The sequence below is a fragment of the Bubalus bubalis genome, chromosome 1, assembly GCF_019923935.1.
Source record: "Bubalus bubalis isolate 160015118507 breed Murrah chromosome 1, NDDB_SH_1, whole genome shotgun sequence".
NCBI lineage: Eukaryota > Metazoa > Chordata > Mammalia > Artiodactyla > Bovidae > Bubalus > Bubalus bubalis.
The window spans coordinates 25,618,131-25,639,066 of NC_059157.1; the positions used below are offsets into that span (position 1 = coordinate 25,618,131).

Genomic DNA, 20,936 nt, shown 5'->3' on the forward strand with positions numbered 1-20,936 from the left:
TTGTTAGTCTTGTCAATGTGTAGAAGTTCTTTATGTATATATTAAAAAAATTAACCATTTTCCTATGACATGAGTTTCAAATGTTTTCCCCCAGTTTATTTGTCTTTACTTATAATAGGCTTTGTCATGTAGAGAGTTTTGTTGTTGTTTGTTTATGTCAAGGGATTTTTATCATTTTCTCTTATGACTTTTGAATTTGGGATCACAGAAAGTCCTTTCCCACCCCAAAGTTTTAATTTCCATGATATCTTCCAGTTCTTTAAGATTTTTTTTTTAATTAAAGAAAAAAGCTTTCTATTTTAATTTGTTCCATTTGGTTTCTCTTTTATTATTATTATGAGGATCTGGCTTCAATTTAATTTTTTTCCAGATGTTGCAGTGCTATTTATTGACCTCTCTCTCTTTTTTTTTTAACCTGATTTTAAATCTTGTTTTATTATATCCTAATTGCTATATACTTGGGAATTTTCTGGATTTTTTATTCAGTTCCATTGATCTTCCTATCCATTGCCAGTGTTTTCCTTTAAAAAAAAGTTTTTTAAAATTAAGGTTTTCTGTTGTGTTTTGCTTTATGCCAGGATTAAACTCTCTTTACCCTCTTTTTTCAGGTTCTTTTCTTTATATTATTTATTTTTCTGTATAAACTTCAGTATTACAATTTTAACATTTGTGACAAATTTTCTTCCAAACAATTACAATTTTTGCTAACTTATGTCATTAAATATGACATTAAATTATGTCAAAAACAGTAGCACTCCCATTTAAAAAATTGTTTAAGCTAGATATATTTTGGAACATTTCAATACTCTGATATGTATTTTTCCCCAACACCACCAAGTAATTCTCCAGTTCTCAGCAAACACCGTGTTCCGTACAAATTGAACTCAGTTCTGATGCTGTCCACCTGGAGATGGGGTCAGATCCACAGATGAGGGACTCAGTCTCACAGACTGCTCCATTTCACATATCAATGGAAAATCCATAGATGGTTCCTATGCTTCTGACTAACTGGCTATAAATCAGAGGTTCCCATGGATTCCCCCCAACCACCCCTGTTTTGATTAATTTAAATGGCTCATGAAACTTCAAAAATAAATTTACATATGTTTAGTGGTTGGTTATAAAGGATACAGATGAATAGCCAGATGAAGAGGTGCTTACAGCAGGGCACGGTCTAGGAGAGCCCTGAGCACAGCAGCTTTTGTCCCCATAGACTATGGATGCAGTCACGAGCAGGGCGCTTGTCGAGTCTTCCTGTTCAAGAGATTTTATAGAGCTTAATCAGCAGCCCCCCTCTTCCCTGAGATCGATGAGTGGACCTGAAAGTTCCAACTTTCTGTCACTTGGTCTTTTTGGTGACCAATCCCGTCCTCAGACTGTATAGGGATTAGCCTAGATGTTGTTAAGTTAGATGCCTGCCCCCTCGGGATGATGCTTTAAGATGGGCAGATGAGCCTTTGTCACAGTAAGTGGGGTCCTCTAATGCACTGGGCCCTGAGCCAGGAAGTCTGCGCCTCCGAGCCCTTTGAGAGCTGTTCTTAGTTTGCCGCGCCTTGTGGCTTTCTGGGATGTGAGCTCTTTTGTCTTCAGAGCTAGATGTTTTGGGTGTTTGTCTCTCAGCTTCAAACTCAAACCTTAACCCTCCAGGGAAAAGCTCTGGGTTTGAGTTTTCTCCAGGTTGTAGGTCCTCTTCCTGAGGGTGGGGTTTATGGTGAGATTGTGTCTCAACCTCTCCTACTAGCCTAGATGTCATTTTCTTCTTGTTTGCCTGATTTGCTCACATACTTTGGGGGGTTTTTTCCGGAGGAAATTGTTCCATATGTAGCTGTCGATTAAGTTTCTGTGGGAGGTGAATCCAGAATCTTCCTATGTCACCATCTTGAATCAGAACCCTGTATTTATCATCTTGCAAAAATATATTTTCTGACTTTATCTTGAGTACATACTGCTGTGCCACTTTTTCTAATATATATATATGCATGATTTTTACATGCATCTTTAAAAAAAAAATTCAGGCAAGGCTTTCCTGGGACTTGTGCTGCAGCACGAGGGAGTGAACTCAAGAAACTGGGTACCCTTGCTTGCTCTCCGAGGAGAGCAGGCTAGTTCCTCACATGGAGTGAGGATGGGAGTGGCTTGTGGTTGGGCAGAAGAAGGGGTGGCCCAGCTGGCCTGCCCACCCCATGGTGTTGCTGTGTACAAGGATTATGCATAGTACCCTGCTTTTGCCCCAGGTACCTCAGAAGTGGCTGTTGGTTTGTGGCCTTTTTGTGACATTCATAATTTTGTAATATTATTCATAATTACCCTGACTGCAGTGCATTCGGTTGTTTTTAGTCCCTTTAAGTTTCTTTGTATTCTGTTGCTCAAGAAGACATTTGTCCAGGTGCAGGCACTCCATCCAATAAAAGGTCTCAGATTCAAGGTCCCAGCCCATCTGAGGTGTTTATGCATCTTTTTTATAGTTAAGCATTTTTAGCAATTCATCTATACAATTAATTTTTCTTTGAAATTTTCTAGAAAAGCCATCTTGACTTTCAGTCAGATTTTGCCAAATATAGTGAAAGCTACTAAACAATTGCTATTTGAACAAGTTTTGTGGATTAAGTGTTCTCCATTTCTTCTCTGAAAATATTCATTGATGCCAGTAGAATGCTCAAAACTCAAATATGGCCTTTCTATTCACTTCAACTGTGACCAGTTGAACTTACGTTTTCTAAAACATATTTCTTTTTCATGGAAAGAAATCAAAATATTCTTTTTAAGGGGTGTTCTTATTTTTTCAATTTATATGATATCTAATTTACTTAACATAATTATAAAAACTAGTGGCACCTGCCATAAACAAATTCCATCTATAGTGCATAACAATTGTTATTTAGAACAATTAAGGAATAATTTTACAAGTTTACTCCTAAAATCTAATCGCATGTTTTTCCTCTCTTTCTCTTTAGCCTGTACAGTAACCCAGGTGGGATGCCTCCTTATGCTTCTCAGGGTTTCCCATTTCTTCCTCCGTATCCCCCACAAGAAGCTAACAGGACTATCAGCTCTTTATCTGTTGCTGACACTGTTTCTTCTTCAACAACAAGTTATACAACCACCAAACCGGCTGCTCCTTCATTTGGTGTCCTTTCAAATCTGCCATTGCCCGTTCCCACAACAGACACTTCAACACCGGTTGGTATCTCCAGATATCTGTATTTTGTACCCTTGAAATACTCAGTCAGCAAACATCATATTCCTCCTCGTGCCAACCACTATGGCACAAAAGATTTTTTAAAAATCACATTTTCAACTTCAGGAACAATGTCAAAGAGGTAACCATCAAATAACTGTAAGTAGAAATGTTAGTCTAGAGTTACTATGAAGACGCAGTTGAGGGAATAGTCAGTGCTCCCAGGGACCGATGTAGAGCTAGAAAGATAACCTTTATATAAGATGAGATTCTTTTTTTTATACCACTTTATCCTTGGTGCCTCCGAGTATGCCTGATCTATACAGTAGGTGCTCATTTAAAATGAGGCGGATGAATGAATGAACTCATGCTTGAGGCCACATTTAGATAGATGGTAATGAATTTGCCAGGATGATAAGGTGTTGTCAAGTAAGGTAATTCTAAGAGGCAGCAGCTCTGACAAAGATGTGGAAGCATAAACCAGATGGCACATTTGTGAAGCCGCCTGTTACAGAACCCTCAGGTTTCATACAGAACGCAGGCAAAGACACAAGAAGGATTATGTAGGAGAAGCACGTGTCAGCTTATGGAAGGTCTGCCCTAGGGTACTAAGGACATTTAAACCCGTGTCTCATTGGTTTAAAAAACTGTGTTCTTAAATTAAGCTGGTAACTGCTGCCACAAGGGACATTACTGAGGGAGAGACCGTACATTAAACGTATTAAGGAGATTTAAAGGCCTTTATTTTTAACCCTTAGTAAAAGAGAACTTTTCATGGGTCCTTGACTTTAAAATGTGACCCATATATTCAGACAATGTATATTCTATTCCTTATCTTCCCTACTGTCTTATAGAAGTTACTTAGGTAACTCTTGAGACTTTTTGCCAGGTTAGTAATTTTTCTAAATGTAGTGCCTTTTGCTTGAGACATACTCATATACATCAATGAAACACACATATAATTCTCCACATTTGTCACAGATATCTCACAATTGGAGATTTGTTTTATAACCACAGGTAGTCACATGATCCTTCCTCATCAAAAAAAAAAAAAAGAGCCAGTAACCCTGTATGTATAAAGATACACTGAGAAAGACGGAGTGAAAAAGAATGGGAGGGTAAGGACAGTGTGGAGTGCCAAGAGGATGTGTGATAGTGAAAATAGTTATTGGATGCAGTACATTAAAAGTTACTTTTATAACCAGATAGGAATAGTCGAAAAGATGGCTAAAACTTAGCACTATTTCAATATCTCTTTAGATAAGCCAAAATGGTTTTGGTTACAAGATGCCCGATATTCCTGATACATTTCCAGAACTCTCAGAACTAAGGTAAAAAAACTTGGACAGTAACATTGGTATTTGTTGTCTATTTAATTTGTAAATGCACACATCATTTTCATGTTGTCACTATTCCTGTATCTTAGTGGGAAGTGGAAAGTTTTATGAATCTGTGGTATGTGTTGCAGTTCATATTTATTGACTTTCTAGTCTGTATCCAGGAATTTCTCTAGATCCTGGGAATGCTATAATAGTTACCAGGATAACGATGTCCTTTCTCTTGTGTGGCTCACCTTCTTGTGAAAACTATTTCTGAATACATTAAAGTTCTCATAAAGTAATAGAGAAGTGTTTTTACAAGCCATATTTTAATCAGATTTATGGCAGAAAAGTTGAATATTCAAGTTTAAGATATCATTTTTCATGAGACACTGTTTCCCTAAGAGACTCCATGAAAAAAATGTTCTGTGGTCACTCAGGCTTGTGAAGTTGCACTCTTTATACCACTATTGAAGGTTTATAGTAGTCATGAGGCTGTTATCAATGAGACTACTGAATGCTATTTAAAATGTTTGCAGTTGTTCTTGTCTTTAGTATATATCCCACCAGGGATGTACAGCCAGATACTCATGAGAAATCCTATAGTTAAAAAAAGTTTAACTTTGTTTGACCCAATGTTTTGCAATCATTTTAACAAAATAGTGACTTATTATTTTGTGCTAATAACGTTAATTAATGAAGTTTACAAATACCACATACATGTTATAAAGCAGTTGAATGCAGTATGATGCTTGCAGCCACCCCAGAAAATAGGTATTATTATTGTTGCCATGTTATAAAGGATTCTTTCCTTTCTTCGTTTTTAAAAAAATTATTATGAAAATGTCAATACGAAAAGGTGAACCTCTTTGCTAACCTTCCTCCAGCTTTTTTACAGAAAATATGGGTATAGGTCAGAATTAAACTCATAAAACTTTTAAAAATATTTGAAGTGTTTCAATCCATTACTATCTTTTTTTTCTTTCTGTTTTTTTTTTTTTTTTTTTTTTTTTTAAAACAGTTCCATCTTTAGTAGGGAACTTTGGCAAAACAAAGATGCCATGGGTTCATCATGAACAGTTTTTTCCCCTGACCTAAAGTCAACCATTTTTCTGAAGGGAACTTATTCTTTTTCAAAATAACAATTCCAATAAGATAACAGTATCAATAACAGTTATTGAAAGCAGAGTAAGTTTTTCTTTTGTTTTTTACAATTCATTTGTCTTTAGGATATATTTAATCAGAGATGTACAGCCAAATATTATTTTTTAAAGGCTTTCTAATGAAATGTTTTTGGATGACAATATAACTTAGGGGAAAAAAAAAACAGGTTCATTTATTTCCTCTTGCTTTGAACTTTAGAGACTTTTTTTTCCTTGTTTAATTTTATTTTTTAATTATATAATGCTTTTGTGTGGATCTGTAGTCAAAACTGAAAGACACTCAAAAGCTTGAGCTTGCTCCATACCGCATCTTTCCAATTCCCTCTTACACTCTGGATATTGATTTTTGTTTTGGGATTACCCTTCCACCATTGTTTTGTAAAAACATTTTTATGAATACATGTACATAGACACATACCTTTATCATTTATTGTGATAGCCACATGCCTATTAGCTAAATCATCTTGATACTGTGTTTAGACTACTTTTTGTTCCATTGTGTTTGGTGTTTTATTTGCTTTTAAGGTTACAGTTTGCCTTCTTAGTATATATAAAAATAATGTCAAAGATTATGTAGAACTCTTGTCAGCTGAATAAAGCTGAAAAACTGGATATTTATTGTCATGGAGAAAATCTAGATAACTGATATTCATTAACATTTTCTTCTATTGTGTTTCTAGTGTGTCACAACTTACAGATATGAATGAGCAAGAGGATGTATTACTAGAGCAGTTTGTGACTTTGCCTCAACTAAAACAAATTATTACTGACAAGGATGACTTAGTAAAAAGTATTGAGGAACTAGCAAGTATGTCCTTCTTTACTTTTTAAATTTCCTAAGAAAAATGTGATCTTTATCTAGAAATAAACTAGAATTTATCTTACAGGAAAAAATCTCCTTTTGGAGCCCAGCTTGGAAGCCAAGAGGCAAACTGTTTTAGATAAGGTATGAGTTAGTTATCATTTTTAAGAAGTCCATATAATTTTAAAGTACAATGAAACAGCATTTTTATTTTCTCTTTTAGTATGAATTACTTACACAAATGAAATCAACTTTTGAAAAGAAGATGCAAAGGCAGCATGAACTTAGTGAGGTAAGATTGTTGAGCTGTTTTCTTTTACCATAAGAATTTTTACTCTTTTTTTTTTTGACAGTTAACAAAAACATGTTTATTTTTGTCTTCAAAGAACAAACTGTTCTTTTCCCAATATAATCCTGATTAACTTACAAAAATGGGCATTTACAATGCATCATCAAAGCACTTCCCTTTAATGGGAAACTTGACTTCACAGAATACAAACATTAAAAGACTAAAAAAAACTTTTGTTGTCATTACAAGACAGAACAGCATCTAGCATAAGTCAAGGAAGTCATTCATATTTCAAGTCCTTGTCCTCCAGGAACCAGCATTGGTATATTATTTCCATTTAGCAAAATTGGATCTAATTCAGTAATTCTTCTTCGTTCTGGTATGATTTCAAATTCAGTGACATCTTCCAGTACCATATTGACAAAGTCACCAAATCCCAGAAGTATGCCAACAGTCTCCTCATCACTCTTCATCTCAATGTGAATTCTTGATCCTATCCTTGTCCACAAGCTCTAGAGGAAGCAGCTACAGCGGGTTAGTGGTCGAGTTAGCTACCATGGCTAAGCTGGAAGTGGACTAGAAGTTTTACTCTTAATATGCACGAGCCACATTCTTAAATGTGTTATTATCAGAAAGCATTTATTAGGCATTCGAGTTTATAAGGCATGATAAACAGCCTTGAGTTATGCAGATGAACAGCTCTCAGTTTTATGAGCCATTATCAGTCATTTTGTGGTCATGCAAGAGCATTTGGTTCCAAAACAGAAAAATATAAAAAGCCCCATAAATAAATGTTCTGGGAGAGTTATTATAAAGCCAGTTTAACTCTTCTAATAAAAGTTAAAAAGAAAAATTTTAGTTTTAGACTTACTTGCAAGCCTGTATACAGCTATCTTAAACAAGAAGTTAGCAAATTGGAAAATATAACATATAGAAAGTATAAAGTATAATTCACCACAAATAATAACTTTATACTAGAAATCCAGTTATGTGAAAAATCGAAAGCTTTTTATAAAATTAATCCTTGTTTCTGGAAAAAAAAAATTAAATTAAAAGGGGGAAATCATTTAAAAAATTAAATAGGACATAATCTTCATATATCAACAACCCACATCGTAACTAACAATATTCTGTTTCCTTTAAAATCAGGAATTCTAGGAAGTGAAGCCAATGTAATATAATATGATCGTTCTTTTTAACTTTTTATTTTGTATTGGGGTATAGCCCATTAACAATGTTGTGATAGTTACAGGTGAACAGCAAAGGGACTCAGCTGTACATACACGTATATCCATTCTCCCCGAAACTCCCCTCCCATCCATGCTGCTATGTAACACTGAGCAGAGTTTTCCGTGTGCTATACAGCAGATCCTTATTGGTTAGCCATTTTAAATACAGCAGTGTATACATGTTGATCTCAAACTTCCTACCTATCCCTTTCCCCCATTCTTCCTGCCTAGTAACTGTAAGTTCATTCTCTATGTCTGTATTATCTCCTTGCTTTCTTTCCCATGTGCTCTTCCTCCATTTATACTAAAGTTTTTGGCATGTTCTGGCCTATCTCAGTTTTTGCAAGGGAAGATTTATCTTTGTTTATTGATGTGTTTTTGGCTATTATGTTCCTGGTCTGCTATTAAAAGGCATATGGTACTCTAGACCTTTGTCCTGGAGTATAATTTCATTGCCTTTAGGAGCACTGGAATCAGAGGGTAATGTGGTAGATTTTTAAGATTACTTGATCCAACCAATTGCTGACACTGTGCAATTGTTATATCTTTTGCATTGCACTAAGCTCGTTGCATATGTGGCCCATTATTCCACACAAAAACCTATGAGGGTAGGTATTGTTACTATTTTTCCATTTTACAGATGAGGAAACTGAGGCACGTGGATATTAAATAACATCCCTGAGGTCATACAAATGGAAAGTGTCAGAGTCAGGAATCGCACGTAAGGAGTCCTCCCCTCTCTTAGCCAGAAGATCTGAGAGAATCAATTGAAATACTTTTGGAGGCACTTTAGAGCTTACTAGATGAAGAGGCTTTTCTTAGTAATCAGCATCATTCCTTAGACAAACTTAATAAACTAATTCCTTAATTTAATAAAGAATACTAGAAACCAAAAGCAAACATCACAGTTAATGACTCAACATTTCCAGGATCATTTTAATGTTAGGAGTGAGACAGTGATGCCCCAATATCACTGCTATTTAGCTTCTACCCATTTTCCTTCCCACTAAGGAGTTTCTCAGAGCATTAGATATTAATGACTTTCTTTCTTGATTTTCTTTTTCAGAGCTGTAGTGCAAGTGCTCTACAGGCAAGATTAAAAGTAGCTGCACATGAAGCTGAGGAAGAATCTGATAATATTGCAGAAGATTTCTTGGAGGGAAAAACGGATATAGATGATTTTCTCAGTAGCTTCATGGAAAAGAGAACAGTATGTAATATTATTTGGTTGAGGACAAGTGACATAATATCAAATTACTTATGTATATTCATGAGTAAGAAAAAAATCTTAGCACATTACTGAGCTAGAGTTTTGAGTGCCATGAGAGGAAACTGAAGAGCCCCTGAGAATGGTAGCAGCTTGCTACTATCACTTTATACCTGCTTGTTGTGAGTACACAAGCATGTGAATCACGTAACAGTTCTGTTTCAGAAATGATAGCCGAAGTCTACTCTAGTCTTAATAGTCAAATACTATTTTTTAAAGTCTTTAATGAAGCTCTTTTGGATGACAGTATAACTTAGGGGAAAAAAACAGGTTCATTTATTTCCATTTGCTTTGAACTGTAGAGAATTTTTTTCCTTGTTTAATTTTATTTTTTAATTATATAATGCTTTTGTGTGGATCTCTAGTCTAAGTCTTAATAGTTGTGATATACTCCTGAATAACCTGTTTCATAAGCTGTTTAAAATTTAGGAGAATAACTTAAAAAGGTTTTTTTCATTTGTTTATTGTCCACACTGGATGGCTTGTGGGATCTTCATTCCACAGTCAGGAATTGAACCCAGGCCACTGCCATGGAAATGCCAAGTCCTTCCCACTAGACCACCGGGGAATTCCCTATGGAGATTTTTGTTTGTTTGTTTTGTTTTGTTTTGTTTTAATATTACTTGAGAACATTCTGGGGATAGTTTCTGTTCTAGTATTTCCATTATATTTAAAGAAAAGATTTTGAAGTCTGCTTAGCAGTATCTTATCCTTTGGTAAGTCCTATGTATTTACCTAATTTCTCTGGAACATCACAGTTATTTATAACCTTTATACAGTTAAGTGCTACTGTAAAGGAAAGTGGGCCAGATTTTATTATTCCCATTTTCCACGAGAGAAAATTGAAGTTCAGGGACATTATTGACTATAGCTTTAATGAGGCATTCATTTCTAGTCCTTTTTATTTTTTTGGTACTATATAACTGTATTGTGAGGTTTTTGTTTGTTAAGCTTCCAGGGTAACAACAGTAGGATTTATTTTCATATTTTTAAAACACAGATATTTGAAATTATATAATCAGAGAACTGGTATAAAGGATCAGAATGTGTTTTACATTCTAGAGGTTTATAGACAAAGATTATCTTCCAAACAAATTTTTTTTTTTTTTGGATTCTTAAACTCGGTGCCACCTTAGACATCCACAATTTAATGTCAACGAGTTAAAAGATTCTTACTTAGAATTCTGTCAAAATGTAGCTAGTTGTAGGAAGATTATTGGAGAAGTGACTGGTTTTTAAATAATTTATCTTCTAGATTTGCCACTGTAGAAGAGCCAAGGAAGAGAAACTTCAACAAGTGATAGCAATGCACAGCCAGTTTCATGCTCCACTATAGGTAAATTGTATCCTGGAAGGTTTGTGTCTTGAGGCTATTGCATGGCTGTCTTTAATGAAGTGTTCTTACCAGTGCTTGTTCAGCCAGCTTTAAGCATAATACTATCGTTACAGCTACCATGCTATATAACATGTAGAATACTTTGTATTATGTATTAAGCATGATGTTATACACCTAAGCATATGGCCAGTATAAATTGTTTGCATGTTTTCTCAGTATGGTGTTTGCTTAAATGAGTTTTGTTTTCAGTATTTGATAGCTACATATGTAGAGTTTAAGTTCCTTTCTCTCATCTGGTATGGGGCATATACCATAACACTTAAGTTGACTTATTTCTCAGTAGTCTCTTTTGTCATTTTTTCCTTTAAAAATGAACTTCCAATCTGTCTCTTTTCCATCTATTCCACTAAGTTTCTGATCAGTCCTCTGACTTCAGGGTTTCTCCTTTGTGCAGAGCACTGACAAAATGATCCTCCTAAAATACCACTCTGTGATAACATCTCTGCTCTAGGACCTTTAAAGAACCCTGGGGATGATAAATACCACGTTTCTTTCTCTGGTTTTAAGCCTTCTGTAAGCTGGCTGACATTTTAGATCATCCGTTCTAATTTTCCATTTGCCTCTCCTGTGTTCTCTTCTGTCATGTTCTTTTTTCTGCCATCATGTCTTTGTTCATGCTCTCATCTGATCTCAAGACATTCTTCCATTTTCCTCTGTCTTGTTTTAGGACTGGATTTGGCTGCAAAGACTAGCTCCAACCTCAAGTTTAAGTAAAAGCTTGTGTTCCTGGATAATGCAGGAAAACAGCCCAAATGTAGGAAAGCACACCTGTCTCCTGGGAGTGAAAGCATGAGGCCATCCGTAACCAAAGCAGCTCTTCTTCCTTAGGTGCTGCCACAGGCTGCTTGTTTCTCGTTCCTGCTTTCCTCCCCTTTTCTGTGTCTCACTCTCATGTGCCTTCTCATTGGCTCTTCAAAGAGCCTTTCTTTGCTGCACTTGCACATGGTTCAGCCACTGCTGCCCACAGGCCTGATCTGACGGCCCAAGCACCCGGGGGAGACTGAGCAGGGTGTCACAACAAATCAAGGAAAGAGACTGGCCCTGCGTAGATGGTGTCCGTCCTGACCTCACGGTTTTACCTGGAGACTGGTGTCATGTGGTCTTCTGTCTGCTTTGCTGGGTTGATGGAGCAGATGTGGAGGAGAGAGCGTGGGAGTTTCCTTTAAAAGGGAGCCGCTACAGGGAGGGAGGTGACAGGCATTTCTCATCTCCAGCTCAAACTTACTTGCCCCTTTTCTCAATGTAGCTGTCCTTAACATTAGTAGCAACATTGCGTTATTTTACAACTAAGATTATTAATCCCTGAGGGTGTTGATTTTTAATATCAAGTATAGCAGCAGTAGCATACATATCTCAAGGTTGAGAAGTGGGCAGTGAGTTATTCTGTTATTCATGCATGCTAGATTCCTTTCCCACCTCTTTTCCCTCATTGTCAGGTTATCTTCTTAAGAAATCTTAATTTATCATCTGAAAGTAAATCTTAGGTTTTTGATTTTCTTTTCTTTTCAGATTTTCCTGAAAACATGAACTGCAAAGAGAGGAATGGGACACAAAACTAAGCACATTTATATTTATGATTTGCAAATTGGCATTTCATCACAAGGCTGAATTCCTAGATGTATTATATAGGTTGTATACAGAACTGAGACTGATTTTGTACAGATTAGAATGATTGCTATGATCTTTGCTTTGAAAATTTTTTCTGCACTATTTGCACTAAAAATGTTTATTTATTGTTGATAAATTCTATCATATTTAAATTCTACTGCTGTTCCTCTCTTATTATTGATTAAATACCTGTGCATGTAATTTTAGCTACTCTCAATATTTTATAAAATTACTTCATTTCAATTTGTATTTTTAATTTGAAACTGCCTCATTTCTTTATCAAGGATAGTTTGCTTAGATTTTTTTTCCTCTCAACCCTTTTTGAAAAATTACTATTTCAACTGTAGAAAGATTCTTATTTTTTTCTTTCTTTCTAGATGATAAAACTTTGAAAAATAATTTGTTTTTAAATATTCACAGTGTCAGGAAACACCAAACCTGCCAATGTGCCATCTCGAGTAATTTTTAATACACAGAATAAATGAAAAGGATAAACCAGCTGTTTTATATACTCTTATTTTTAAAATTAAAGATGCATTTAAAAGGCAATACAGGTAAATAAATATTTTACCTAATAGAAAAATTGCCTTTCATTTAAACTAGTCCAACATAAACTTTCATGCTAGCTTTTTCAATATAAGTATCTGACGGGTTTGTGGTTAGATGAGGATATGCTGTCTGAATTCTGAAGTTTAAAACAGTATTTTGTTAATAAATAGTAAAGAACACAAAAGTCAGTGAAATTTTCTGACCTTTACTGTGTTAGCTTTTCTCTTATGAAAGCTTTAATAATAAATAAAACTAATATTTAATTTTTAGGCAGTCTAGTTCTTAATTTTTCACTTTAACTTGTATATGTTAAACAGTTTGCTTTTACAGTTCGTTACAGAATGAACATATTTTATGGATAGCAGTGAAAGCCAATTAAGTAGAAAATCTTGAACTAGATTTCCAAGGCTTGGTAAAGTAGCATCCTAATGCCTATTTTCATTTAAACTTCAGTATGATTGCCATTCCAAATCCTAGCATACAGTACAGGTTTTTTTCATCATTCTTCTTTCTATACCTATTTCTGGCAACAGTTCAGGAAAAATTATTTTCTGAGACTTGAAAAATGCTTAATACTTAGTCTTTGTTTAAGGGAGGACAAGTATTCACATGGACTATAAAGATATAATTTGAGTAAAGAAATAACTTTCTTAACCTGTCTTCCTGGTACTATGCTAAGAGCATGCCATTTAATCTTCAAAATGACCTGACAAGGAAGTTACGATTATTATTCCGGACATATAGTACGTAACTGAGGTAAGTGTTTCAGATTTGTTGCAGTCTTCTGGGTGTTGAGAAACCTTCCCTTACTGCACTGGCCACGTAAGCTTCAGTTTTCCCAGCAGTCACCACAGTGGAGGACATGATTATCCCAGTCTTTTGGAAGCAATCAGGAAGCTTTCTTAGAAACCAGTCAGAGCCCAGAACAAGAGCCCAGCAGACCACAACCATTCATTCATTTGATTTATTAATTTTATTAAGCCCTCTAAGAGTGAGGCACTGTGGAAATACTATCCAGTGATGACTCAAACATGGCCTAGGTGTTTATGTACTTATCCACCTTCCTCTCCACCAAAAAAAGTTATTTTCATACATAGTAAATCACATAAGTAATTCATCTTAATATCTTATTTTTTTTAACTTGAAGTATCCCAGTTTCATTCTGTACCAGTTAACATACCTTGGTTTCTTCTTCTAAAATTAGGTAACCTCCTTACAATCTAGTCATTAAAAAGAGGACTCTGATCATCATTATCTGTCTTTAATAGATCAGATATTAGATCATAGACATCATCCAGGATGGAAATTAGTCTACATTTGAATATGTATGAATTTTGGTTTTACAATAAAAACTTAAGTGACTTTTCTATAGTACTAGTATTATTTTTTCCTTAAACTTGGCCATATTGGAGAAGCAGTGCCAGAAGAAGAAAAAGTGCCTGTCAAAGCAGGGATTGTGATTTTCCTCTAACACATAATAGATGACTAGATGGAAATCAGAATAGCAGAGAAAAGCTTAGGAGTTATTAGATTATGCAGAGTTAGGGGTTTGTCATAGGTAGGACTTTAAAGACTGATATCTCAAATAGTTTTCTAAACAAATGTGATACATGCTAGACAATGTTTCAAAGTTGAAAGATTTTCTAGGAATAATCTATACTAGGAAATTTATATTGGAATAGAGATCATCTGACAGTAAGTCTGATCATAATTCATATATGTTTAAATTGAAGGACAGCTCAGATTTATTTTTAGGGAAAGCAAGTAAACTAATCTTGTGCTCTTAAAGAATAGAAACCTCATGCCAGGGTCTTCCTTCTTTTTATGTTCCTTTACTCTAAAAAAGTTCCTTTGTTGATTGTAGAGTCATGATCAAAATGCTTACCTACTTCATATCATTAAATTTTCCTGAAAATCACTAAATAATAAATCACTTGAGCTCTAAATATTACCAGCGCGGAAATAATCTGTCTTGAGTCAGTTTTACATTGGTTTAAACCAACTGCTCTAAAGAAAACACTTTCTGATTGATGTTTGATTTAAAATGAGAACTTACTGTTAGAGATTTTAGTCTAATCGGATTGGCCATGCTCTTTTAAGGCTCCATGCCACACAATAACATCTTAATAAGCAATAAATAGAACCTTTAAAAAAAAAAATTTCAGTGTTAGGTTAACTTCTAGTAAGTAGGCTAAATGAACATATGCTGAAATTATAATGTTTTGTAAAATGGTGGGGGCTGGAAAAAAGTTGGTGTCTGATAGAAAAGATATCACATTAAAGAACTAAATTTTAACGTATCATATTTATATTATTTGCTTTTCAAATAAATGCATAGTTCTGTTTGGTATAGTTACTATGTCATTTTTTAAAAATTTGTTATTTATTTTTGTAGATATATATTGCCAGATGGAAGAAATTAAATTCTCAATACTAGGCAAAGAAGTTTCTAAGAGTTGATAATCAACTACAAGAGTGGTATGGAGTTATAAAAATATAAAAGCCATTACGACTATATCCTAAGAGTCTTTAATAAGGTATTCACTAATACAGAAAGTTGTTACTCTTGACCACCTTTCTCCAATTCCCCAGCCACCCACTGCCCCAATCTTCATGCTGGGTTAACCACAAATCTGATCTTTTTCTGTAACTTTGGGGTTTTTTTTTTTAAGAGTACACATATAAGTGAAATCATATAGTATTTGTTTTTCTCTGATTTATTTCACTTAGCATAATTCCCTCAAGGTCCATTCATATTGTTGCAAAAGGCAGCATTTTCTCATTTTTTTATGTCTGAATACTATTCCGTGGTGTGTGTGCTTCTTTCTTCATTTATCTGTTGGTGGACAGTTAGGTTGTTTCCATATCTTGGCTATTTTAAAACAGTGCTGCTGTGAACATGAAGGGGTACGGATATCTTTTCAAGTGAATGTTTTCATTTTCTTTGTATGTATTCAGAGTGGATCTGTATGCTGGATCATACAGTAGTTCTATTTTTAATCTTTTGAGGGTCCACTGTACTGTTTTCTATAGTGACTTTACCTGTTTGTGATCCCATCAACAATACACAAGTGTTCTCTTTAATTCACATTATCACCAACATTTCGTATCATTTGTCTTTTCGATGTTGGCCATCCTGCCAGACGTGAGATTTGGTTTTGATTTGCATTTCCCTAAAGATAGTGATGTTTAGCATCTTTTCATGTACCTGTTGACCCTTTCATATATCTTCTTTGCAAAAATGTCTGTCTTTTGCCCACTTTTAATTGTACTTATCTTTAATCCAGTTTAGAAATGTATCGTCCAGAGTGAGATATTAGTATACATTTGGTTCAGATTTCCTGTTTGCTTATGATTCTCTTTGGATGATCTATCCATTGTCTATAGAGTGGAGTGTTAAAGTCCCCATTATTTCTCCTTTTAGCTCTGCTGGATTTTGCTTTATGTATTTAGGTGGTCTCTTTTTGGGTGAGGCATCTGTTTGAGCTCTGAAGCGGAGTTGGAGGGTCACTGGCTGAGACAGCTGGGTAGGACAGCTGGCTTGGTTCCCCACCCACTCAGGTGAGGCTGTAGGATGGATTCTGTGGTGGATTCTGTGGACTGGTGGGTCCAGTCCCAGTTGGGACTGGACGCTGTACTCAGGATTAAGTGGGGCAGCAGGATGGGATACACGGCCTGCACACTCATTGTTTGGGGACCTGAGTCAGGCAGGAATATTCGTGGAAGGTGCTGGCGACCAGTTTCACTCTGCAAACAGGTTAGGCCACGGGCTGTGCTCTGTTCAGCTGCCACGGTCAGCAGGGCTGTCGGATGGGTTGTGCGGCTTCCCACGTGTTCTGGGAAAGCTCCCTGGTCAGGGTAGAGGCTGATGGCTGTTTGCAGCAGTAAGTGCAGCTGCAGATCAGTTTCCCTGCCCAAGCACAGCAGGAGAAGCAGCTTGAAAATCACTCATGCTATGTCTGTGGTCTCACACTGACATGTGCCCCCAGTTCCCTGGCCAGTCAGAGCCGTTGGTTTTGCTCTCAGGACAGTCAGCTCTGCCCACCCGCTTCTCCGCTCAAGATCTGCTGGGGTGCACAGCTTCCGGGTGTTCTCGCCAGGCCTTCCTGTCTGATGGGGCTGGGGGCCATGCTTCCCAGTGAGTGGGGCTCTGGCGCCCACCTGGGAAGGACTGCAAAGGCCCATTTCAGGCATCTCCCAAGTTCTCCTCAACAGGCTTTCTGGTCAGGAGGGGTCAGAAGCCACAATCTGCAGCAAGAAAGGCGGAGACTTAGCTCTTGTGCCTGGGTGGGGACAGACCAGATTCCACAGCCAGCAAAGCTCCCCCGTGACAGCCCCAGCGAGGCAGACCTGCTCCCTGTCAGACTCCCTGCTCAGACTGCACCGCCAACGCAACCCTGCAGATGAACAGAGCCGATGGTTGAGGCTACTGCATGGGCTCCACAGGCACAGTGTGGCTTAGCCATGTGAACACAACTTCTGAAGTGACAAGTGACAAACATGACAGCAGTGTTCTCTAGTTCTTCAGTGAGCGTCTTCCTTCACTGAAGTGGTACCCTGAACCATTATACAGTTACACTGCTGGAATCAGGCTTGGGGCTGACCCCCTTGTCTTGGTAATGTAGTTTCTGGAACCCGTAATAAAAGGTTGTTTTTAAGAAGCTAATGTGATCCAAAATAATATTTATGAACTAGAGCATAAATGTTGTTTCTACTTTATTGGGTATTAGACTGGTATTAGAGAAAAGTGCATGGTAAGTTTTAGCATATTTTAAATAGGAGAAATATGAAATTCCAGGGAAAGGCAACAAAACTATTACAACAATTCAAAATACATTATCTGTAAGGAAAAGTTAAAAGTGATCATTAAATCTGAACACTAAGCTTAAGCAGAATTACAAAGCTCATCTGTTACAGAAATATATCTATTAACAAAAATCCTGATAACAGAGTCGGAAGGAAGTGTGAAATATTTGAGGAAACAAAATATTCATCTGGAAATGAACTAAAAGGAAAGATTGAATATGAGTGTGAAGGAACATGGTCAGGGCACTTTGAGCAGCTGCAGGCAAGGAAGATGTGAACTGATAACCTCGGGTGAGGTCATTGCTCTGTAGTGAATAAAACCTCCATAGTCTAGAAGGGGGAACAATTTTCCTTGAATTTGCTTGATAAAAGAAATGGCTGTTTCCTGTTCATCAACACCTAAAGGAACTCGAAGTTGGACTTCTTTCCTTTTCGTCGCTACGTTTTATAATTCTCGACGACCCGTACCATTTCTTGGGCTGTTTTTATTTGAGATTGCACTGTTCCCTTATTTTTGGAAAGTGTTCTTGTGTGTCCTTTACTTGGGAACTCCATGGCGGGGGATCCTCAGGCGGTGAGAAACACGGCTTCGTCGGAATCCCGGTCCTTGCCACTGTCCTCACTCGGCACACACTCCCCACCGCTGGGGGAGCGGCAGCTCAGATCCTCCACCCCCGACTCTTGGTCACTGTTGGCGGACAGGTCTGGGTCTGAACTTTTCAGATTGTCTTGAGTGAGGATCAAAGCAGAATCCTCGTCGCCCTGGGAAGGGCTCCTGGATGGGAAGGACTTCACATTGCCGCTGTAATCCTGAGGGGTGTTGGCTGCACTGTTGTCCGAGGTAGAAAATCCTGAATGTTTGCTGGGCTCACTCTGCTTACTCCTCACCTTAGTGCGATTTAACTGCACTTTCTGAATTTTTTCCAGCCTCTAGAAAAGAAACCACAGTTTCAGGGAACAGTCATAAAGAATGTATCTTTTTTGGTACGTGCCTACCTTTTAGTGTTCATTATCTCCCGGCTGGGTGAAATGTTAAGAAAATGGGATATAGATGGACTTGGTTTCAAAGCTAGACTTTATGACTCTGAACAAAATAATTAGATTCTGTGAGGCTCGTTCTCTTCCTAATGTAAGGATGGCACTCTATAAAAAAGCAGAAAACACAGCCTAGGTAAAGCACCTGGCAAAGAGTAGTCATCGTTCTTTCTGTACCTGTGTGGTTTTACATAATGATTTTCATCCTGTGAACCGAAAGTACATTTTTTAAAATACCAGGAATGAGGTTTTTATTATCTAATTTTTAAAATTAAGATAGAAGTAGCTCACTCTCTTAAAGTGTACAGTTCAGGTTTTTTGTTTTTTATTTAAGTATATTCACAAGGTTATGCAATCATTCACCACTATCTCGTTTCCTAATATCTTCATCATCCCCAAAGCAAACTATGGAAATGAGCCAAACCAGATGTCTGAAATGCATCAAGTGTGTAGGTCTGGGCTTCGATGATCTGACTGTTCACCTGGTAGGATTGCGTTTCAGGTTACCTTCTGGCTAGAAATATGAAAGGACTTTGCAGGTAGCACAGTGGTAAAGAATCCACCTGCCACCGTAGGAGACACAAACAGATGCAGGTTCGATCCCTAGGGCAGGAAGATCCCTTAGAGGAAATGGCAACCCACTCCAGTATTCTTGCCTGGGAAATCCCATGGACAGAGGAGCCTAGCAGACTAGTCCATGGGGTCTCAAAGAGTTGGATACAACTGAGCACAAAAATATGAAATGGCTGTGTTGCTGCATTTCACACATCCTGAGTCACAAGAGGCTTTTCCCAGAGCTGCAATCATCAGCAAATAAGGTGAGCAAGAGCAACTGTCTTACTTCTTCCAGGGCCTCAAGTTCTTCCTCCAGCTGCTGAGTCTCCTCCTTCACGGCCATGAGGTAATCTGTGACTGATTGTCGAGGCTGCAGTCCCTTCTCAAAGCGATTATACATTCCATTCCAAAACCTGTGGAGGACAGCAGAGCTTCATGAAACCGTGTCACAGTCTGTACATTCACTTTCTTGAGTCTTCCAAGGTATCTTTCAAACCATAGTCCTAATAATAACCAAATGCGAAGTACAGGGTCAAAAAAGCCACTCACTAAGGTAATGGGGTCGCAAAGAGTGGGACACGACTGAGCGACTGAACTGAACTGAAGGTAATAATTTCATGTTAATGTTTTCATTTTCTTGAATCAGTCAACTTCTTTTGGGGAGAGTAAATTCATGAAGAATCTACTTGAGTAGATGGTACTGAATTAAAAGGCACATAATATATTTTTCTAAAATAGATTTGTAGTAGTATATGTTACCATTTTCTTTATTTTTTTGGCTTAAGATGACTTAGTTAGGAAGTCAACTTGGAAAATTAGTGTTTATATCACCATTTAGAATCTTTCAGCCACAAAGGAATCTTTTAAATTTGAGGTTTTTTAAATGACAGCCACTAGGATTACTTACATTTGCAACAAATCCTCCCTTTTTTATCCTATATAGTCAAGCATACTGGAATGCAAATAAAAATACAGGTATACCTTATTTTACTGTGCTTTGCATAGATTGCATTTTTACAGAGTGAAGGTCTGTGGCAAGTCTATCAGCACAGTATTTCTAACAGCATTGCTCACTTTGTGTCTCTATCACATTTTGGTAATTCTCAGAATATTTCAAGATTTTTCATTTTTTTATGGTTATCAGTGATCTTTGATGTTACTACTAGTACTACTCACTGAAGCATTTTTTTTTAAACAATAATGTATTTTTAAATTAAGGTATCTAACACTGTTAGATTGTTTTTTAGACATAATAGTATTGCACACTTAACTGACTACAATGTAGTGTGAATAGAACTTTTATATGCACTGCTGCTGCTCAGTCGCTTCAGTCGTGTCCGACTCTGTGCAACCCCATAGACGGCAGCCCACCAGGCTCCGCTGTCCCTGGATTCTCCAGGCAAGAATAATACTGGAGTGGGTTGCCATTTATATGCACTAGGAAACTAAAAAATTGTGACTCAGTTTATTGCAGTGTTCACTATCACAGTGGCCAAGAACCAAACCCACATTATTTCAGAAGTATGCCTGTAAATAGCATTATCATAAGGACACCTATAGATTTACTCAGAAAAGTACTTTGAGAGCAGGGACTTGGCGTCATTCATTGATTTATCCACAGTGCCTAGAACAGTGCTTGAGCCTCAGTAATATACGTGTTGAGTGGCTAGAGCTAACAAATTAGTTGCAATACAGTTGACTGCAGGGTATGTATCTCAGCAGGTCTCAAAACTGCCAATT

General features: G+C 36.9%; 3 protein-coding genes across 6 annotated transcripts in view; 1 reads left to right on the top strand and 2 right to left on the bottom strand.

Moving 5' to 3' along the window:
- The window catches only part of VPS37A (VPS37A subunit of ESCRT-I), a 32,714-nt gene extending 19,645 nt beyond the window's left edge, over positions 1–13,069 (top strand). The window contains exons 5-13 of one of the 2 annotated variants that reach the window (XM_044938024.2): positions 2,955–3,180; positions 4,439–4,509; positions 6,341–6,468; positions 6,548–6,606; positions 6,686–6,754; positions 9,047–9,190; positions 10,503–10,583; positions 11,311–11,471; positions 12,153–13,069. In XM_044938024.2, the coding sequence (XP_044793959.1) occupies positions 2,955–3,180; positions 4,439–4,509; positions 6,341–6,468; positions 6,548–6,606; positions 6,686–6,754; positions 9,047–9,190; positions 10,503–10,583 (778 nt within the window). In that variant the 3' untranslated portion in view covers positions 11,311–11,471; positions 12,153–13,069. The remainder of the gene's footprint in view (positions 1–2,954; positions 3,181–4,438; positions 4,510–6,340; positions 6,469–6,547; positions 6,607–6,685; positions 6,755–9,046; positions 9,191–10,502; positions 10,584–11,310; positions 11,472–12,152) is intronic. The other variant, XM_006080156.4, reaches the window with a different exon arrangement.
- On the bottom strand, positions 6,801–7,694 carry LOC102390763 (U6 snRNA-associated Sm-like protein LSm5). Its single transcript, XM_044938043.1, has one exon. It carries the CDS (start codon positions 7,222–7,224, stop codon positions 7,036–7,038), a length of 189 nt encoding a protein of 62 aa, XP_044793978.1. The 5' UTR covers positions 7,225–7,694; the 3' UTR covers positions 6,801–7,035.
- Positions 13,070–17,499: 4,430 nt separating the features above from the next.
- MTMR7 (myotubularin related protein 7) overlaps positions 17,500–20,936 on the bottom strand; it is a 101,291-nt gene continuing 97,854 nt past the window's right edge. For 2 of the 3 annotated variants that reach the window (XM_025279293.2, XM_044938000.1), the window contains exons 13-14: positions 19,483–19,609; positions 17,500–18,536 (exon numbers count right to left, since the gene is read on the bottom strand). In XM_025279293.2, the coding sequence (XP_025135078.2) occupies positions 18,174–18,536; positions 19,483–19,609 (490 nt within the window). In that variant the 3' untranslated portion in view covers positions 17,500–18,173. The other variant, XM_044937992.1, reaches the window with a different exon arrangement.